General features: G+C 52.5%; 2 protein-coding genes across 5 annotated transcripts in view; one reads left to right on the top strand and one right to left on the bottom strand.

Moving 5' to 3' along the window:
* Rtn3 (reticulon 3) overlaps nt 1-5,385 on the top strand; it is a 61,713-nt gene extending 56,328 nt beyond the window's left edge. For 2 of the 4 annotated variants that reach the window (XM_021195698.1, XM_021195690.2), the window contains 2 exons: nt 1,522-1,580; nt 3,406-5,385. In XM_021195698.1, coding sequence (XP_021051357.1) covers nt 1,522-1,580; nt 3,406-3,451 — 105 coding nt within the window. In that variant the 3' untranslated portion in view covers nt 3,452-5,385. The remainder of the gene's footprint in view (nt 1-1,521; nt 1,581-3,405) is intronic. The other 2 variants (XM_029539921.1, XM_029539924.1) reach the window with 1 other exon arrangement.
* Nucleotides 5,381-13,512, bottom strand: C1H11orf95 (chromosome 1 C11orf95 homolog). Its single transcript, XM_021214439.2, has 5 exons — nt 13,325-13,512; nt 10,721-11,215; nt 9,639-10,028; nt 8,824-9,369; nt 5,381-8,644 (listed from the first exon to the last, which is right to left on the bottom strand). The coding sequence occupies exons 1-5, from the start codon at nt 13,461-13,463 to the stop codon at nt 8,181-8,183; spliced, it is 2,034 nt and encodes a 677-aa protein (XP_021070098.1). The 5' UTR covers nt 13,464-13,512; the 3' UTR covers nt 5,381-8,180.
* Nucleotides 13,513-15,271: the final 1,759 nt, after the last annotated feature.

The raw sequence follows: 15,271 nt of genomic DNA, 5'->3' as shown, positions 1-15,271 counted from the left end.
CCCGGGTCCCTGTTTACAAGAACCTGAGCTGCTGAGCCTGTGTGGATTGCCTGCCTGCTGAGTTAATGAACTATCACTGACCTCCCTGGCTGAACTCTGACCAGATCCAGGAGAGGGGGAAGGGATCAGGTCAGAGGGCTAAAAACAGGATGCACCTAGGGCTGGGAAGGAGCTCAGGAGGCTGGGAAAAACAGGATGTGCCCCAGAGGGAGGGGGGGAGGGTCCTGGGGGAGAAGATGGTAAACAGTTTAGGTGGGCGAGAGTTGAAAAGGGAGTTGGAGAGTAAAGTTGGAGTTTAGTGGGAACAGGGAGAGGGTTAAAAAAAGCTGCTTGTGAGAGGGAAAAGAAAATCGGAGAGATAAAGAAGAAATCTGTTTAGAACCTGCTTGGCATTTGTGTCGTTCTTCCCTGTCTCTGCTGGTCAGAGTTTGGGGGTCCACGACAAAAAAGGAAGGTAAGAAAGATGCTTTATATAAAACTAAGCTTCTAAAAACTAAACTGCACTTCCAAGGAAATGTTACTGTGAGCAGATGTTTCCATTGTGGACAAAGTAGATTATCTCTCCATCTGAAAACCTTTTGGGAGTGTCGGGAGATGGCTCAGTTGGTAAAATGTTTGTCACACAATCATGAGAACCTGAGTTCTTATCTCAGGCACCTACATAAAAATACCTGCAATCTGAGCCCTGGGGAGGATCTCTGGGCTTATTGGCCAGCCATTCTAACCAAATCAGTGAGCTATAGGTTCAGTAAGGGACTGAACTGTCTCAAGTAGATGGCTAGGGATGTAGGTTAGTTGGTAAAGTACTTGCCTAGTATGTATAAGGCCCTGGGTTTTGAGCCCTAGCCCTACATAAATTGTATATAGTGATGCACATCTATAGTATGTCAGAGGTGAGTCAGGAAGATGAGAAGTTCACGGTTCATCCTTATTTACATAGTAAATTGGAGGCCAGCTTAGGTTACAGGAGACCTTATCTTTAAGTTAATTAAATTAATTAGTTAATAACAAGATAGAGAGCAATTGGAAGAGAAACCTTATATCAAAATTTTGCCTCCAAAGACACATGCACACTCATACACATGCACTAATACGCACATATAAACAAAAATATTTTTGGCTCTTTATTATTAAATGAATTGATAATGCCCAGGAGCTAAAACACAACTACAGAATACAGATTAAATCTGCAGTTTCTAGTACTTAGAAAAGTACTTCAGTATTGCTACAGAAAGTACCACATAAGTTCTACTTGAACACATGATACGTAATTTTTATTTTGAAGTGTTGTTGAAATCTGAAAACGGAACTTTCACTTCTGAAAAACTTGACATCATTTTTATTTTCTGGAATAGTGAATAGTGGGATTTTTTAATAGTTGCACTAAATAAGAGAATAGTGCCTTTTTGGGGAAATGAGAATATTACCAAAATATATATTGTATGAAAATTTTTGAAATTAAATTTTCTTAGCCCCTTTATTGCCCAGCTGAACCTGCTTTCCTTCCTTTCTTTCTTAAAGACGCAGATTGACCACTATGTTGGGATTGCCCGGGATCAGACCAAGTCAATTGTTGAAAAGTAAGTGTACTCAGGGACCATGTTCACTATTTCCCATGTGGATTCCTCCCCCATATTGTTTAGTCTCTTATATAAAATGTTATTGTCAAACGTAACTAATTTTCATCCTGAATAAAACTTTAGCTTTGTTGTACTCATGTTAAGAAGCATCTTTGGGCTTTGTGGTGGTGGTTTGGTGTGTTGGGTTGTTCATTTGGTTTAGAGACAGTGTCTTGCTGTGTAGCCCAGGCTGGCCTCAAACTTAATATCCTACCCTCCAGCTCTCAAGATAGAAATGATCAAGGTATCTGGCTGTCAAATATGTTTAGTTATTTAACCCTATTTTATTTTCATATGTATCCAAGTTAAGGCAATCTTTCCTGTCTTTTCTAGTAAATAATATAAAGCTTAGATTCCGACATTGTGGTGAACACCTGTAATCCCAGTACTTGAGAGGCAGAAGCTGGTGGAGTTGAAGGTCCAGCCTGATTTCCAAGATAGCCAGGGCTGTGTAATGAAAGCATATCTCAAAAAGAGCAAACAGAAATCCCTGTTTTCCTTTTTAAAGTTCTACAAGATATCATGAAATCTTTTTAATGACTTTTTTTTAGATATTTTTAAGATTTATTTATATAATTAAATAAACAGTATGCTGTTTTCATGCACACCAGAAGAGAGCATCAGATCCCATTTTAGATGGTTGTGAGTCACCATGTGGTTGCTGCGAATTTAATTCAGAACCTCTAGAAGAACAGCCAGTGCTCTGAAGGAACTACTTTTTTTTTTTTTTTTTAGTCAGGGTTTCTCTGTGTAGCCCTGGCTGACCTGGAACTCACTTTGTAGACCAGGCTGGCCTTGAACTCAGAAATCCGCCTGCCTCTGCCTCCCAAGTGCTGGGATTAAAGGCATGCGCGCGCCACCACGCCCTGTGTAAGGAGCCACTTTTATTTTGAATGTTCACAGCAAGATGTACCTAGCACTGAATTAGCATGTTCTCCTTTTTTCTGTTTTCTTTAGCTGTTCTTTAAGAAGTGCTACAGCTGTTCACTTTGAACCTTCCACACCCCAGATTTTAGTGTCTTTTCATATTATCAAGAGGAAGCTGAATGGGTTAGGAGTGTAGTTAAGTGGTAAAACATTTGCTTAGCATACATGGCCCCAGATTTCCATCCACAGAACAAAAAAAGAAACTGAATGTAAGCCAGGCAGGTGGGTGTTGATGCCAGAATCCTCACTTGACTTGTTTGCTTTATTGTTCGCTCACACTAACTCCAGGTTGAAGGCATACATAGATACCTGGTGGTGTTCACCAAAGCTGAACTGCTTTGATGTTGAAAGTGTTAGCTGTTGTGTATAATCTTCTGTGAGATGTCACCTCTATGGAGAGCAGCTCTGATATCACTGAAGGTTCAAATGACCACTTCACCAGGGTCAAAGGCAGCTTTTATGTCCTCTTGCCAGACCTTGTAGTTCAGAGAACCATGAAACTAACCAGCCATGCTCTTTTTTCACACCACGTCTTGTTGACTTGTCATTCCTTATTGATGCTCCTTTTCCTGTACTTCACAACACGAAAGACATGGGCGCTCACGTCATACCAAGACCCTAATACTTTTTGATTCTTCCTGGATCCCAGTGAAGGGCCCGGGGATCACTATAGTGAGACAGAATCAGGCTCTGCAGTAAGAGCAGTGTGACCCTGCAGTAAGGGCAGTGTGGTGGGACCCCTCAGGCTTATTCCAGACAGTTGAGCCTTACCTGACTTCACCCATCCCTGAGAAACAGACCTAGAACAAATGTATATTAAAAACAAATATTTTCAGTTTTCTTTTTCTTTCCTTAATAGGATCCAAGCAAAGCTTCCTGGAATTGCCAAAAAAAAGGCAGAATAAGCATGTGAAGCGAGAAGTGCAACAGTTACTAAAACACCATTTAATAGTTATAACATCGTCACTTGTACTATGAAGGAACTTGCTCAGTGTCAGCTAGAGTTTGGTTCCAAGTTGTTTGTTCATTTTAATTTGGTGTTCTCTCCCCTCCTCTCCCTTTACCCTCAGTACCAAGCACAAGATGTGTTAGTCTGAAAAAAGAACTGATCTCTTAGAACCCTAAAGAATAAAGATTGAATCAGATTACTAGAATTAATCAGACCATAGTGGGGTGGAGCTTTACATGTACCATAAAAGGAGAAAAAGAGAAGTGTCTCTAGGGTCCTTTCTCCAGTTCCAAGGACTCATATATAGCTCCCATTTATAATTTTGCCCTTATTTTTAAGTTAGGAAATAATGATTAACTTATGAATAAATAGGGCAAGAGTGGGATTTCTTCCGTTGGGTTTGTGGCCCTCCAGTCCCAGCTTCCTGCCTTACACATAAGCAGCTACTCTTACTGCTCCTCTTCTCCCTTAATGAAAGAACTGTCAGCTCTGAGTAACTTACAGGTGATAGAGGTCATTCCCTATTCCCAGAATGCCACCCAAGTAATGGGGGTGAGGGGACAAGTGGGTGGGGCAGTCAGTAGGAGGGCAGCCACCACCCTCTCTGCAGCTCCTCCTAGGGAAGGAAGGGCTCTGCAGCTGGGAGGGCAGTGTCTAGCCCTTGGTCTGGGGTCCAGTGTGTTGGTTTGAGAAATCATTCCAGAATGTGCTTTCCCTCTTCCCTGCCCACCTTACCTCAAGTTTAATAAATATGGTTGTACTTTTCTTATTATGAAATTAAATGTCTGTAACTGCTGTACACTGCTATAAACTTGTTAAAGAAAAATAATCTGCATGTGGGCTCCCAGCCATTGAGTTATTGTAATCCTATCTCAGTCTGTGGAGAAGGAGGTACAAGAACATGAAAAGCTTTCCATCTGTTTCTTCCCTGCTGCTTCCTCCTGTGCTTTGCAGTGCTTGAGCCTGAGGACCAAAGTCCCACTGACTGCAAGTCAAGTATCTGTTGTAGTCCAGAGGCCTTGGCTGACTGAGGTACATGGCTAGAAGCATGACATGCAGCTACTTTGAGTCAGTGCAGTTCTGAAAGGATCTCCACTTTCAGACATATTGATGAAATAGTTCCTACCATGATCCACAGTGCTCATTTGGAGCGTGTTTTCCAGAACTTTTAGGTTGTGGGTGGCCAAGCAAGACCAGGTGGTACTGATACAACAGAACTTACAGTGGCATCAGTGGAGGGGTCCGGGGATCTTAATCTCTCAGACCTTGCATTGCATCTCTCCTTCAGCATGGAAATCCAGTCAGCTTGAAAAATGCATCTAAGAGTCCTTCATTTCTCAAACCCTGCCTGCCCTATTGTGAGGAAGTAGGAGCTGGGGATTTCAAGATATTTGGTCACAAAGTTCTGTGACTGTAAAAGTAGGAATGGGTCCTCTTTCCAATCCTTTTGGGAAATGATTCACAGATTGCAATAGATAGAATGCCTTACTCTATTTTCTCAAGTTTCTTTGCCCCTGTACATTTTTAAATCTTTCGTTTCCACTGTAGACAACACTCCACCATGCTCTGCCCTCCCAGGAAGTGAACGCACCGATGGTCTTTGGGGTCTCCTAACAAGGGACCTCGTTCTGCACTGGAAACCTCCACAGTTTGCTCTTTTCTTTGTTGCTGCTGCTGTGTTAAAATAATTGGAAAGGTTTCTGTGTCACATGAGAGGTTTTTTGGTTTTTTTTTTTTTTAAAGAAAAATGTAGAGATGAAAAATTACTAATGAAATTGTGTACGTGTCTGTGCGTGCAACATAAAAACAGTAGTACCAAGGAGCTCTTTTGGTCCCTGTAAAACTGCAAATTGATGTATTAATTATAAATAAAAAACAGTGACTGTCTCATCAGTCTGCAACTTTATTCTTTGTACAGTTTGGGTGAATTAAGAGCAAAGGCCTTTGCTCACTCTCGCCCTCATTCTGAGAATTTTGAAAAAGAACTCTCAAGATTGCAAGGATTCCCATGGTACTGAGCACAAGCTGCACTACATTTCTTTTCCAAAATGAAGTTAGAGACCCCGTAAAGGATGACCTTAGAAGTGACTGGGGTGAAAGGCTCTGATCCCGTCTAGCACCTGCCTGGGAATGGGAAGGAAGTTTCCCCACTTGCCACAGGAAGCAGCCTATAAACCACATGCAGCTGAAACTGAACTGGTAATAGCATGTCTTGTCTGACATCAGAACTCCTCTGACTTGCTCTGCCCCTAAACTAAGTTGGCTGTGACTCAGGGCTGGACTTCTAGATTTATTCAAAATACCTCTGGGTTGGGGGGGGGGGTTACTTTATGACTGATGCAAACTTCACAAATACACATACAAATGTTTGAATAGTGTCACTAAGTAACATGGCATATAAATATGTATCCAGAGTAACATTTACATATGGGCCATAATAGCAAGCATATCATTAACAAAACAATGAAGGAACTTCACCTGTTCATGTCAGAATAGAGGGAGGAGACCCACCAGCCCCTTGAGGCCACAGGTCATCATGGCAGAATCACTGCAGAGGTACTTGACAACCACCTTGGGAGTTGCAACTGTATGGGAAGGGCCTATCAAAATGTATTGTGGGCCCCACCCTTTTTTAGTAATCAGGTGGGCCCAAGTGTCTAAAATGATGCTACCCTAAAGACTGCTGAAATCTGCCCCAGCTAACCTGAACTTCTGCAGTGAGCTCTGGCAACGACAATCAGCAGCTCCAATTTATGTAGAGGGAGAGAATAATTCTCAGCTTAAAAACATGCAGGTGGAAAGCAAAAGGGTAAGTGCACAGCCTGGCACTATCCATAAGCTCTGTTCTTAAGATTTTAATACTGTCTCCAAAACCCTGGCTGGTCAAAACTGGAATTTCACTGAGCCAGCAGCTGTTCCAGAATACCTGATGGCCTCAAAACAAGCACAGATAAGCAGCCTAATTCTGCTGGGGAAACCTCAGCGGCGGGGGAAGTGGCCCCACCTGGAGTTCCGACTGGCAAGCCTGCACTGCTGAAAGCCGCCTGCATCCTCATTCCCCTAAGTGCAGTACACAAATGCTGTGGGCCCGCACACACTTTAACAGGCCTCATAGCTAAAGAAATCTTAGTAACTTGCCAGATTGGAAGCAGGGCAATATAGTGCAAAGCTCACTGAACTGGGAGTTGAGATTTGAAAGGGATCAGTTTGTGAGCTCCAGGGTCCCTTCCCATTGACAATCTTGAATTATAAAAAACGCTATAAAATCCGTGGTATAAAATCCATCTCTCGATCTAGGGAACTGGGCCTGAGGCACTTGAACCTTGAGCTCCGGCTCTGGAGGGTGAGAAGGGATTTATTTTCTTGTTTTCTCACCACAAGGGCTGCACTGGCCCCAGAACCCAGGTCCCACGCCCTGACCACCGCACCCTGACTTTAAAGGGAGGGCACAGTGCCTGCAGTGCCTTCTCTTTGTAAAGAGCAGACACTGGACCTGGAGGCAAAAAGGCCAGGGGAACATGGAGATACCGAGTATACCCCAAGCCCCTCACCGCACTCCCATCTCTGTTCTTCCTCCACCTCACAGCTTATCTCTGATACACGCATAATAAATAAGACATTTGCACGTAAGGGTGATTGGGCCAGTTCCCCTCTCCCCTTCATATAAAAAGCATTAAATACAGTTTCAAAATAAAATACAAACAGCAAAAAAGGGTCTGATCTTCGGACCACCTGTTCTCCACGGGAGAATGAAATCTACACATCCCTCTCGGACCTGCCTGGGAGATTGAGGGGCCCTTTTGGCACCATGGGGCCTGGCGCTGTTTCCGGCAAGAGCAAGGGAGGCCGAGATCCGGCCCCAAGCCCAGGGAGCTGAGAACCAGTAGCGTGTCCACCAAGGGCAATTCACGTTCAGAGGGGGCAGTAATTGAGCCCAACCGCCCCATTGCCCTGAGGTGGAACGGTACTGGCACTGGACCAAGAGTATTCCCGCAGCCTTCACCCTGTGGGTAATAGAAGCCCTTTGAACAGGAGGGCCTAAAGAAAAAGTGCTAATCCCTTTATGCCCCTGGTCCCGAAGGCATGGCAGTGGCCCAGGATGGGTGCGCTGTCCCCTAGGCCAGCCGGGAAAAATGGTCCAGCAGACTGGGCCCCACCGTTCCGCCCGCGCCCCGCCCCCTGCTCAGTCCCAGTCCACAGCCTGGGCCTCCGAGAGGCCAAGAATTGGACCCCACAGCCTGGGAGCCGAGAGCCGCGCCCGCTGGCGTGAGGCCACACAGAACTGGGCCACTGGCCAGGGCGCGCGGCCAGCGTGTCCTTCCTGGCTTCCTTGCGCCCTGCCTTCAATCCTAATACTGACTGGCTGCGCCCCTTCCCCGGCCTGGCAGCACTGCGCCCTCGGGGACAGCCAAGAGTGCTCGCTGCGAACACTGGGGAGGCGCGCTTTGGCTTTTCGGGAAGCGCAGAGCACCGCACAAAGAGCGCCTGGACCCCCGGGCTAGTGCGCGCGGGAGGCGCAAGTATTAGCTGGCACAGCAAAGTGTCACCGGAGGACTGCAGCGGCGCCATCCCATCCCCATCCCCGGGCCCGGGCTCCGGCCCCAGCCTAGCCCGGCCAGCGGGGAGGTGGGGATCCCAGGATGACATCAAGGTCTCTCAGCCCAAGGGTGAGCGCAGGGTGACTGCTATGCGCGACACACCGCGCCAGGCTTGAGATCCGCGCCGCTGTCTCGTGGCGCCGGGGCGGGTGGACCGAAGCCCTCGTGGCCGTAGCAACGCAGCGCGGCCTCCTCATAGGCTTCCAAAATGGTCTGACGCTCCTCCGGGGTGAAGTCCATGGAGAAGGGATGCACCTGCAGAATGTGTCGCTTGATGGTGCTCACCTTGAGCGTGGCCAGCGCGCCCCCGCACACCATGCACACCAGCCCGCGCCGGCTGCCGTCGTAGTCCATCAAGTACTCGCCCCGCCAGCGCGGCTGGTAGTTGCGCCGCTGCTCCCGGCTGCGTGGCGGAGGTGGAGGTGGTGGTGGCGGTGGCGGCAGTGGCAGCGGTGGGAAGGCCAGCCCCCCGGGTTCCTGGCTGTCATCTTCGTCCTCCTCTTCCTCCGCGGGTCTCTCCGACGGAGCTCCAGGGGACAGAGGCGCGTCGCCTGGAGAAGAACAAAGGGCTGCCTTGGAGCGGGTGGCATCAATCAGGCCCAGTCCCTGTTCTCCACTACTCCTCGGGTCCCATCCTCCCGTCTCTCTACAGCCTTCCATCCTCACCACCCTTCCCTCCGAGCCCTGCCCTCTCTCCCTTGCCAGTTGCTCCGGCCCTCCACAGGCTCACCCCACCACTCCTCCTCTGGCTCCGCCTCCTCTGCCCCTCCCCCCTCCTCAGAGGCTGAGGCTGTGCTGGGGGCGACAGGGACGCTGGGCGACTCCGGCCTGGGCAGCCCCAGGGCCAGCAGGTGTGCGGCCTTTTCGCTCCACTCCTGGGCGATGAGGGCTTTGACTGGCCCGCTGAGGCTGTTGGAGCCGGGGTGGCGCTGGCGGATGTGTCGCTTGATGGTGCTCATCTTGAGCGAGGCCAGCGCGCCCCCGCACACCATGCACACTAGGCCGCGCCGGCAGCCGTCCAGCTCCATGAGGTACTCCAGCCGCCAGCGCTCCTGGTAGTGGCGGCGATGGTCTCGGCCTCTCCGAGGCCGGCCCGGGATGCCCGCCCTCTCGCCCTCGCCCTCGCCCTCCTCCTCCGCCGGCCCGGGCCTCTCAGGCACCCAGCCAGCCTCTTCCTTTACGTCTGGGGGGCTGAGATCCTGAGAGGAGGGGGCTCCAGCAGCGGGGGCGGAGTCCCGGCTCTTTCTGGTCAGGTCCTGGGGGACGAGGTCATCGTCTGTTGGGGAAGGGGTGAAGGAGAAGGGCTCAGCCTTCTGGCTGGGTTGTCCTTACCCACACAAGAGGGTTCCATCCTTGCTCCTCACCCCAGCCCCAAGCTAGCCGGCCCCAGCCAGAGAGAGATGGGTGGAAAGTTGAATGTCTGTGTGTAAAGGGTAAACAGGCCTGCAGCCTTCAACCAAATATCCCTGCCTCCCAATTTTGTTTTCAGTTCCCATGCTGCCGCCCTAATATTGAAGGGATCTCAGCCCTGGGACAGCCTCGCACCTGGTGAGGGCTGGGTGAGCTCGGACAGAGCCTCAGGCTGGTCACCCCAGGCCTGCAGCAGGGCACTGCGCTGGGGGCCACTGAGCCCTAGGGAGCTGGGATGCACTTCCAGCACGTGAGCACGGATGTCGTCCAAGTGCAGGCTGGGCAGTGCCCGGCCGCAGGCCATGCACACCAGCCGATTCCCCCGTGGGTCGTAGTCCATGAGACACTCAGCCCGGAACCAGTTCTGCAGTGACTCCTTCAGCCTCCGCTCCAGGCGCCGGGCCCCCAGCCCCCTGCTGCCCCCAGCCCTTCGGGAGGCTGCGAGGCGCCGGCGCCGAGGTGCCACTGAGCTCCCTCGGACCCCTCGCCGCTGGCGCCGGCAGCCCCCACCAGCTGGGGCTTTGCCTGAAAGGGTTGGAGGGAAGCAACTGAGTCTCTGGCCCTCTGGGGAGACCCCCACCACAGCCAGGTGCTCCACACACAGTCTCTTTCTCGCTCAACTGACTCAGGTCCCACAGCTGACCTCTGCCTGTCTTTTTTCTCTCCTCGTACATCTTTTTCTGTTCTGTTTTTATAAGACAGACACTCGTATAACCTAGGCTGGGTTCAAAAGCCCTACCTACCTATGTAGCCAACGCTTATCTAACTAATGATCCTCCTGCCTCCACTTTCCTGATACTAGGATGACAGGCATATGCCACCACACCCACTCTCCCTAATCCTCCTGTTCACTCACTCAAGTCCCACCCAGCCTCCCTAAACCCAGAGTTCAGCCCTGTCCCTGGGCTTCTCTGTGCCAATACCACGCCCACTCCCCTCACCAACTCGAAGCCACTTCCTCAACCTGACCCTCCCACCCATACAACTCTTGCTCTTTCTACTACAGCGTCTAGGCCTCAGGGATGCTGGAAACTACCCCACACCACTATCTCTCCCCACTCTCAACAGGAAGGGCAGTAAACAGACTCCACCCAAAAAGAAGCAGAGACTCCCTAAAATAAAAAATAATCATAACAATAAAAAGATGGTAGAGAAAAGCTGCCCCCTCCCCGAGCCCCACATCACACAAACCCTTGCCTCTCCATATTCTGTATTACCTGAGCCCTTGGGTGGGCAAGCTTGTAGGTTGGCCCCCTCCTCCTCCTCTTCATCTTCTTCCTCCTCCTCCTCTGCCCCCTGGGCCCCCAGGCTCTCAGCCTCACCACCGGCCCCCAGCCCCAGATGGGCGTCCCAGCTGTTGCTGATCACTTCCTTCTCCCTGGGACTCCAGTGCAGGGAGTAGGGGTGTTTCTGGCGGATGTGCCTCTTGATGGTGCTGAGCTTGAGGGTGGCCAGGGAGCTGCCACACACCATACACACCATGCCGTGCCGGGAGGGGATGAAGTCCATCAGGTACTCCAGCCGCCAGTGGTCGTGGTAATAGCGACGGTGGTCCCTGCCGGGGATTCGACTCTTTCCAGGCCTCGAGGCCCGAGCCTCACAATGATCTGAGTATTTCCTGCCTGAAGATGCTGGTCCCCTGGCCCTGGAGGAGGGTAGGGGGGTACTCCCCCAGGACCCTAAGGCACCCCCTTCCAGCTGAAGAGCTTGTCCTGAAGAAGGGAAAAGGGAGACAGGTTCTCAATCTCCTATTTCCAGAGAAAGGACCTAGGGCTTTGATTTGGAAGCATGAGAAGGGGGCGGGGGAGTTTAGGGCAAGAGAGGGGTGGCAAGAGCAATGAAAGGGAAGTGGGTGATGAGGGAGTCGGAACACCCACACAGAGAGCAGGGACCCATCGAGGGAGAACAAAGGGATGTGGGCAGTGGGCTAGCTCGCTGAAGACTTTAAAACCAAGGTGAAGGCCACAGAGGTTTAAGGAGGGATAAAGCCAGAAGCTCAGCAGGCTGGGCAGTTACAGCCAGAATGGAGCTAGCAGTAGGGAGAGGGGAACAATAGGGGATATTTGTCTGCACCCAGATCTGTGCACAACATCCACCCACCTGAGGCCCCTCCAGGAGGGCCCCCACCAAAGGTTATCTCCCTCTCCCCAATATGCCATCCTTAATAGCAGTTAAAGGATGAGCTGTGAACTGTCAGGTCTTCCACTGGAGGGACACCTAAGACACAGCTGTCAACACCTCCAGAGAAAGGAGGTTCTCAGACCTGGACTTCCCCAGAGTCTGGGAGGCACAATGACCCTGGAAATGGGAGGTCGGAGGGCCAGCAGAGTGACTACTGACTGTTCTTCAGGTTGGGGAGCAGCCACCGCCCGTCACACCCATTAAGTCTTTCTAGGCATTTATCTCATTTGTGCGGGCAGGGATGTGGTTACTGCCAGCCCTCCCAATGGTGTGCACTTCTGGGGCCTCTCCAACCATTAGTGTTCTTTCACTTTGTCAAAGACACCCAGAGCCCTCCCTGCAGTGCTGGCTGACCATTTTTTATTTAGAAAATGATCTTCTGACCACAAAGACGAATCAAGCAGATTCTGGCATTCTCGCAGTACAGAATCCCAGAGTCAGACACAAATGGCAGGATCAGAGCGGGCTCTTGTCCTCGTGTGGAGCTGTTTTGTTATTATTATTTTGGTTTGGAGGTTTTGTTTGTATGTCTTCCATTACTTTTTTTTTTTTTTTTTTAAGGTAGAGGTATAGAAAAAACATTAGATTCAAGATCTGGCTTCACTGGTGCCTTGCCCAGTGACCTTTGGTAGGTCACGTCCGCTCTCTGGGCCTATGTGCCTTTGTCTGCAAACGCACTGACTGAATAGCTAGAATCCTACTAAGCATCCTTCCAGTGCAGGAGCCGTGTGTTAAGTCTAAGGCAGACTGGCCCTTTAAGAGCAGAAAGAAGAAAGAAAAAAAAAGGAAAGAAAGAAAAAGGAGGAGCTGAGATTTAAAAAAAAAAAAAAAAAAAAAAAAAAGGGGGTGGGGGGCTTATAGGGAGGGGAGCTCAGAGAGTAGACAACACTCTCCCTAGTACGGACGGAACCTCCGCTGATCTAAAGGCAACGAACCTTGCAGAAAGGAGACCAAAAAAAAAAAAAAAAAAACAGTTGGTTTTAAGGGCCAACTAGGACCGGCGAGTCTTGGTACAGCTGACAAACTGGGGCCAAAATCAATTCTGAAACGCGACAACGCACGGGTGGGGGCATCCACCTTCGTGTGCGAACCCATCCCTTACTAAGACCTTCCCGATGTGGGAGATGACAGAAGGGGGCCCCCAGGACGCAGGCTGCGCTTTGTTTCTCGTAGCGTAACCGTGAAGGGAAGAGTTCCCATCTCCAGCAAGGCCACGCAGAAAGGGACGGCAAACCCAAGAACAGCGGAATCCCGAGCTATGCTACTCTGGGGAAAGCCTCAGAAAGGGACAGAGGGACTCGGAAGCCGTTTAAAAAAAGACCACTTGGGAGTGTTTAAGAGAAAGGGCGGGAGCCGTAAGTTCCAGCGCCTCGACTCCCACGTCGCTGGACCCCCAAAAACGGGCAACGCGGGGCCCCTTTAAGGAGCAGGGATCCGCCCCAGCCCGGCGGGCAGACCCCGCCACGGGCGGGGAGCGCCCCGCGGGCCTTGTAGCTGCTTTCTGCGCCCACCAGGTGGCGCCCCGAGCCGCCCTGCGCTCGTCCCCCGCTTTGTTCGGCGGCCGAGAGGGGCCCGGAGCCGCAGCCCTCCCCTCCCCCACGCCGGGGCCCCCACCCCGGGCCGTCGGCCCCAGATCTTACCGCCGTCGTCCTCCTCGGGCTCCGTGCCGCCGCTCGCTGCGGTGGGCGGCAGCCGTCGGCCCCGTGCCGAGGTCACTGCGGGCCCGGGGCCGCCCCTGCCGCCGCCGCTCCGGCTCCGGTGGTCCCCGCCGGGCTCCATGCGCTGCGCTGCGGAGCGGGGGCCCCGGGGCGGCGGGGCGCGGGGCCGCGGAGCCAGCGGCGGCGCACGCGGGGCGCTCGGTGCGCGGGGCCCCCGGGCGCGGGGCGCATTCACGGGCGGCCGGCCGCACGGACGGCTGACTGCTCGCTCGGCAGCGCGGGCTGGACCGGGGTGGGGATTCCTGTCTGGGGCCCCTGGGGCTCCTTTAAGGGCTCCTGGGTAAATTTAAAGGGGCCGCGCGCAATTTCCTCCTGCCAGCTCGCGGGGGGCTGGTGCGGGGAAGACGGGAGGTGGCAAGTCCGCAACGGGCGCTTGTTACGGACGCCGGGAGCACGGTCCTCAGCGCCCTCGTGGGACCGCCCTGCCGCGTCCGCAGCTGCAGCTCCGGCTCGTAAAGAGTCGCCGAGGTGACCAGGGGCGTCCGGTCCGCTGCGACGCGCTTCAGCCACCGCCCCCTCGGGGCATCTCCGAGCGCGGCTCTGCGCAGCCCGCTAGCAGGGGACCTCCCGGTGCGGCGGCACCGTTCCCCTCTCCCGGGTGCCTCGTCTTCCCGCAAGAGCTGGGCGCGGGCCCCGAGCAGACGCGCCTGGCAGGGGCCCCAGATGGCCGCGGCCCCGCGGAGAGGGTGGAGCCGTGGGGGCTGCCGCGCCCCCTCCCGCGGGAGCCTGGGGCTAGTGCTGGCAGCTCCGGCTTCTACCGGGGAGGGGCGGCGGGGCGAGGTTTCCCCGGAGCCGGCCTGAGTGAGGGCGGCGGCCGCGAAAGCGCAAGCCGGGGAGAGGGGCGCGCAGAGGAGTGTAGAGAGCTAGCACGCTGCGCCTGGCCAGCCGGCGTTGCAAAACAGGGGTGGCCCCGGGCTGGAAGCCGGAAAGAGAGGGAGACTGCGGCGGTGATTCAGGCTCCTGCCCCCACAGGCCTATAGGTACTCCGCTCAGCCCCGGGCTCCTGCACAGGACGAAGGGGCAAAGAATGCTGGCCAGGATCTTGGTGATGGGCAGCTGGAGACCCCTGGGGCGAATCTGGCTTCGACCTAGGGACACCTTCAGGTCTCAGGCTCCCGGTAAGCCTGGAGAAGGAACCTCGAGAGGTTGTAGGGTCGAGGCAACCTGGGGTCCTGCCAGGACCAACTGAAGAAGCAGGTCCTCGCTTAGCCTTTGGTTAGTCGTCCACAACAAAGCAGAGGCCTGGAGATCCAAATTACAGGATGCCGGAGACCCTGAGGGTCTAGAAGAGGGTTTTATTCCCTCCCCGTCGGGGAGGCACACCACAGTCAGTCAAAGAAGGCACCATTCATGAAGTCATTCTCACACTTAACACCTACTATGTGCTACAAGAGCTGACACTCTGGACATGCAGCGGTGAACAAGATTGCTACTATTGCGGGTAACTTAGACTTCCTCAGCTTACAAAAAGGAAACAGTTTCAGCCCCTTGGGAGTAAGGAAACTATTAAATTACCCGACCCACAGGAAACCATTCTCCGAAGTGTATATGCCAAGAGGACAAGAGTCAGTAGTGGAAATCACACACACACACCTTGGGGAAATGTAAGTCCCTTTCCATAGCTCTGCTCTCCCACGGTTGGCTGCCCTTCAGTTCACCTCTTGGACTAAGCAGAGCCACATGCTCATGGGATGAATGAATGCTGGATGTACCGTGAAGTGGAAGGTTGCTAGGCCCAGGAACACAAAGAAAAGGACAGGGAAATGGCCTTTACATGTTCCCGTGTAAAACCTAAAAAGATGCCAGGGATCATGGTGCACGCTTCTCGCCCCTGCACTGACAGGCAGGTAGGTCTTTGTAGGCAAGGGG

Source organism: Mus pahari, chromosome 1 (assembly GCF_900095145.1).
Source record: "Mus pahari chromosome 1, PAHARI_EIJ_v1.1, whole genome shotgun sequence".
NCBI lineage: Eukaryota > Metazoa > Chordata > Mammalia > Rodentia > Muridae > Mus > Mus pahari.
This window is presented reverse-complemented; position numbering and strand designations above follow the sequence as displayed.